Here is a 6,000-nt window from a genome sequence, read left to right as displayed (position 1 = left end):
TTCCAGTCGGCCTTTTAACAGCGTTTTTAATCGGTGGTGCTTCGAATTCCATTTTTGGGTATTTGGACATTAAAATGGTTTTAATTAGTTTTTGATTCCAGTTTGTTTGAGAAAAGTTAAGGTCACCCGTAATTATGGCATTTTTACAATCAAGTTCAATAGCATTTTGGTTGATTTTTTCAATTAATAAATTAAGGTCTGAAGCATTCCATTTGTATTGGCTAGGAAACGGAGCATTATAGACAGCATAAACGTATTTCATTTCCTTTAAATGATAGTTTCATGGTTGTGGAATCTTGGTGATCGAGATCTGTTTGGCCTTTTTCATGTGGAATTTTATTTTTTATCGCAATGAAGACTTCACCATGTTTTGTTTCATTGTCCGTCGATAACTGTCTGTCACTTCGGCAGACCTGATATTTTGTAAGAAAAAGTGCGTTGTCCTAGTCAAATGAATTCAAAGCGTTAGTTAATTTTGTGCGATGATTTAATTTTGAGATACTTTGAAAATTGTATGTGAGCAATGTCAGTGTTGACTGCTATTTCTCATTTCTGGTTTCGTTTTCATTTTCATTTGATTTTTCTAATGAGCTTTCTTCGACCGAGACCCAGTTTCTGTTTTCATAGATTTCGACACAGAAACTTTTTGTTTTGATATCTTTCGTGTTTAAACTCTTGTTCTTATCATTAATGAGTTGTCTACGGTTTTTCAGGCCTTCATTTTGTTTATTGCTATGGGAGTTGTTTAATTCTGGGTTGATATACACCGGTGGATTGTATTCTTTAAATTTCTAGGTTGTTCTTAAAAACATGTCTCGTCTAATAGTGTTTTTGGTGTTTATCAATAACGTTCGCGATTTCTCTTTATCTTTTTCATATTTACCGAGCCGTTGTGTTTTGCTATTTTTTTTATTTTCCACTCTGTAAAATTCGAGCAAAGCTTCAATTGTTTTTGGATCGACGTGATTACTATCATCGGCGGTGTCAGTGTGTCTCTCGGGTAAACCTCTCATGTAGATGCCTAGAAATATTTTTTTCAGGAATTTCATTAAATTTTTCGTGTTTCAGTCTTCCTAACTATTGCTTGTATGATTTAGTGTCTTTTTTTTACGTCTCTGACATCATGTTGCACATTGCTTTGCTCATTATTGTTTTTTTTTTATTTTTTTTGGCCACTGTTTGCATTTTTCCTGAAGTTTTTTTTTCATTTGATCATTCGTTCCTTCTTAGAACTTTCTCAGTTGTTGATCTAATTGATCATTTTCGTGGTTGGTTTCGACGTTGGTCAAGAGAGTTTTTTTTTCGATTTGCAGACGTGTAAGGGGTTGTCCTTCAGTTTTATGAGAACATCAATGCTTTTCTGATCAAACTCGGTACACTCTGGACTAAAGTGGAGTGATCTTGTGCAGATTTAACAAACGAAATTGTTATCGTTTTTTTATTTTTTTTTGCAAGTTGGCCAGTTTCCACGGCTCTTTTAGCCACGTAACACGAGTTTTTATTAGAAGTAAATAATTTGTTTTTGATTGAGGTGAGAAACGTAAATTCCTTTGGAAAGTTTTGTCTCGAAATTTAGACCGCTGGAACCTAAAGGGAGATTTGGGAATAATATTCTGGTGTAACAAAAAATGGAATAAAATTGCAAAAATTACCACAAAATTTGTGTCTGAATTCGATTACCCAGAAAGCATTACTTTTCTTTTTTATACGAACAAGTTCAAGAAAAACGCGACAAAATTCGATCTTCTGACATGAAAAGAGTTTTGAATAAAAACGGAAGTTTGGTATCAAGGAGCTCAGCCATTCCTCAATATTCCGAAAGGAAATAAAAACTGATTTAAAAAAATCTGATGAAGATAAAAAAATTGAATGGTTCAAGCTCATCTTACCCAATTTTGGTTGAACTAAAAAACTGGAGATAAAAATTGTACAAATTTTTACCAACACTTCGAAAATAAAAATAAGTTTTGAACCGAAATCAAATCCTCAAAACGGGTTAGTTGGCTTGATTGGAATTGCTCATTTGGTAGCCTTTTTACCGACAAGGCATTAGAAATTTAGAGCTATCTGATATACTGGTGACTATTTCCAACTGATCAGGTTCTTACTGGTCCTTGATTAATCCTACTGATCTTGATTTTGATTACTTCTACTGGTCAAATAAAAACAAATTAATAGCAAAAAAATGATAAGGAAATGTTTGTCTGAAATGAAAACCAATAGAAAAACTTATTTAAAAAACGTATCAAGTAAGAATAAAAAATATACCTCAAAACATCAAAAACATGTTTCACCTCAAAACGTTCCGGAAATTCACCAATAAAAAAAATTAAAAAGCTGCTATTGGAAATTTTCTTTTCCAAATTACAAAAGCTATCGAGAACCATACTGCAGCAACCAAGAAGGAAGAAGCTTTAAATTTTTTTAGTTTTAGAAAGTAAAAGAAAGACAATTCGAAAAATCATTTATCCAGTCCTAAACACAGAATAGAAAAAGATCGATTAAAGAGTAGAAGGAAAATTATTGAAAAACCGAAACAATGTCAATAGAAACAAAAATTCTGTCAACCAAGATCAAGAAAACACCTGGCACTTCCATGAAAAGGAGAAATTTACAGCTTGTTATTGTACGACCAATAGTAAAATGATAAATCGGAGAGCAAACATCTGTTAAGATTCTGACAGAGATTTTTGGGGCCACAAAAACATCTGGACTGTTGAACGTCGACAATTCTAACGCAAAAGAATCAATCAGCATTCTAGTACACGACACATATTTTCTTAACGACAAGTTCTCCTCCAAACAATTTCCGTCTGTAGAATTACGCCATTACAATGAAACAAAAATGAAATTGGGTTTTCTTGACATTCACAAAGTATTCAATCAAAATTTTTATGCTCCTAGTTCATATCGATTGAAGCATCTGATAGGGGCGTTGAAATGTTTGCGCAAACATTCAGAGAAAATAACAAATTTTTCAAAATCAGCAAACACATGTGATGTAAAACTCCAATCAATTATGAAAAAAAAAATTCATCAACAACCCAATTTATTAAATTCAAAAAACGCCCATATAATTCAATTAATTGAAAATAGTGGGAGAAGTCTCAAAACATGTCCATTTTGTTTATTTCTTGTTCTTCATGTTGGCAATAAAAATTTAAATTATGTCAACACTTTAATGCTTAACAGAAATTTTTGGTTGTTTAGTGCAGTAATTATTTTTTTCTACATCTCTGATGGAAAACTAAAATAAAACAAAACTTTTATGTGTAAATTAAGCTCCCATAAAATTAGTTTTCCAACAACACTGAAAAAGGTTGAGTAGATATCAATTCCAGTTACGCGCGTGAAGTGGGGACATACAAACCAATCAAGTCCCTTAAAACTACTGACTCTGTCTATGAACTTCAATCAAAAACTTCATAAAATCTACATTCTGTCCATATAATTTTTCAAATTGTCACTCGACAACCTATGCAGGTCAGAACAGTCATTTTCTCTTGCTCTTTGTAAAAAATATTGATTAAGCTCCCAGTGCTGTTGTTCTAGATGTTGAATTGAAACTTAGACACTTCGGAAAAAACCTGAATTGGAGCTTAATTTTTCCCCCTAGTGTAATTGGAAAAATTGAAAAGGTTGAGAAAAAAATGCTTTTTGATGACTTTCATAGTCATTGCGATAGGTGAAGTGAAGAGCAAAGTTTTCGCATTGAGAAAATCTTGTCAAAAAATCTGAATAGTTACTTCAAAGCACGTCAACAGATAGTGAATTTTTCGCTAGTACCTTAGCTATACTACATCTGTCGAAACTTATATTCGCCAAAAAATACTTATCTTTAAATATAATAAAATAAACACGTCACGCTGAAAAAAAAAAGCTTTTTGAAGCAAAATGTTTCAGGTAGATTTACCTGAAAATAAAACGGCCAAAAATGTTTGTAGTTTACTCGTCCCTTTCTTAATTAGAAATTCCGACAGCAACTGGTTGTTATTTTGTTTTGATTTAAAAACTTAATACTTTTTTTGAAGGCATAATTTTCACAAGAAAGGGGCGATTAAGTTCTTAAATCCAAACAATTGCGTTTTTTGTCTGGCGTTTTCCACTAAAAATTAAGTACTATCGCCTAAATTGCCTTTAAAAACGTTTTAGGGTCCGGCGGCCAGAAACGGATATCCCAAAATAGCACAAAGAGTCAAGTTTAGCATGCAAATCTTTGTGATATGAAAATTTGAAAGACTTAGTTGATATGCAGTTAGATTATGATGTTCGCAGAGCTTTTACTCAACATTTTTGTGCTCTTAGTTCAAATTGGTTTCATGCATCTGCTAGGGGCGTTGATTTTTTCCGCAAAACGGCTGAGTAGATATCAATTCCAGTGACTCATGTTTTCGTATTTGCCCTTTTACGCGCGTAAAGTGGAGACATAGAAACCAATCAAGTCCAATAAAACTACTGACTCTGTCTGTGAAATCTAATCAAAAGCTTTATTAAATCTACAATCTGTCCATATAATTTTTCAAATTGTCATTCAAAACCCTATGCTGTTAAAAACATTTATTTTCTCTTGCTCTTTGTAAAAACTTTGATGAAACTCCCAGTTGTCCTCGATTTTGTCTTGTAAAATAGGCACTTCAGAAAAAAACCTGAATTTGGGTTTCATTTTATCCGCAAGTGTATTCCAAAAAAATTGAAAATATTGAGAAAAAAATGCATTTTGATGGCTTTCATGGTAATTGCGATAGGTGAGGTGAAGAGCAAAAATTTCGCATTGAGAAAGTCTAGTCAAAAATACCTGAATAGTTACTTCAAAGCACCTCAACGGATAGTGAATTTTGCGCTGCCTTAGCTATACTACACTTTTGTTTGCCTCGAAATATTTATCTTTAAACTTATATAAATAAGTACGTCAAGGTGAAAAAAAAGCTTTCGGAAACAAAATGTTTCAGGTAGGTTTACCTGAAAAAAGAGCGCCCAAAAAAATTTGTAATTTACCTGTCTCTTTCTTATTTAGAAATTCCGACAGCAACTGGTCGTTATTTTGTTTTGATTTAAAAACTTAATGCTTTTTTGAAGGCATAATTTTCACATGAATACAGGGGCGATAAACCATTAAGTTCGTAAATCAAAACAATTGCGTTTTTTGGCATCCGTTTTCCACTTAAGTATTGTCGCCCAGTATCGATTAAGTATTGTCGCCTAAATTGCCTTGATATCTCAAAATAGCACAAAGAGTAGAGTTTCTGAGAACAAGTTTCTGAGAACATGTTTTGAGAAGAAGTGGTGGGTATTAGTTTTTTTTTCCATTCAATCTAAAATATTCTGCTCTGTTTCCTTTTCACCTCCTTTTCACAGCGAATTTTTACAAGTAATATTTTATTCACATTCTTGGATAGCTACAAAAATTGGCGCGCTGACTAATTATGCTAAAACGAATATATTTGATTTCCATACTTAATCTTGTAAGACCCCTCGTTACACCAAAAAATTGATGCATACGTGAGTTGAGGAGGGGGGGGAGAGATAAATATTTGTCAAAATAAGGAAAAAAAAACAAATTAATTAAAGAATGCCGAAACACGCTTACATTTTTTGATGGATTTTGACCTCTATTTGAAAGCTCTAGGTTTCTCCTCATTCACAAAGTGAATTTGATTTACAATTATATTCCAAGAGATTTACAATTTCTGTTTTCATATATCTGTTTTTATTGTTTATTAGGATGTTCTTCAGTTTTACAACTGCTCAGTGACATAGACAAGATCGTCATCTAGAGTTCGTTTTCTCTTTTTTGCACGTGTTGGTTTTATTCTGAGTGACTCGCTGTTGCAGAAAGTGGTGAATTCTTCAATAGTTGTCGGCAGGTCCTTGCCATGGGTCTCGGGAAGGAGATTTATGGCCACTATGACCACTGTCAGAGCGACGGTCACGATTGCCACTAGAATCTTCTGAGGAATCATACCCATCACTGTCACTGCGCAAACTGAAACCATCATTTGT

At 33.1% G+C, this 6,000-nt stretch overlaps 1 protein-coding gene across 2 annotated transcripts in view; it reads right to left on the bottom strand.

The window, feature by feature from the left end:
* Positions 1-5,704: 5,704 nt before the first annotated feature.
* The window catches only part of LOC134857106 (beta-alanine transporter-like), a 47,251-nt gene continuing 46,955 nt past the window's right edge, over positions 5,705-6,000 (bottom strand). For both annotated transcript variants that reach the window (XM_063873471.1, XM_063873472.1), the window contains one exon: positions 5,705-5,983. Coding sequence is in view for 1 of the 2 variants with exons in the window: in XM_063873472.1 (XP_063729542.1) it covers positions 5,736-5,983 (248 nt within the window). In the remaining variant the exon portion in view is untranslated. The remainder of the gene's footprint in view (positions 5,984-6,000) is intronic.

This window comes from Symsagittifera roscoffensis, chromosome 1, assembly GCF_963678635.1.
Source record: "Symsagittifera roscoffensis chromosome 1, txSymRosc1.1, whole genome shotgun sequence".
NCBI lineage: Eukaryota > Metazoa > Xenacoelomorpha > Acoela > Convolutidae > Symsagittifera > Symsagittifera roscoffensis.
Note: the sequence above shows the minus strand (reverse complement) of the source record. Positions and strands in the feature narration are given on the sequence as shown.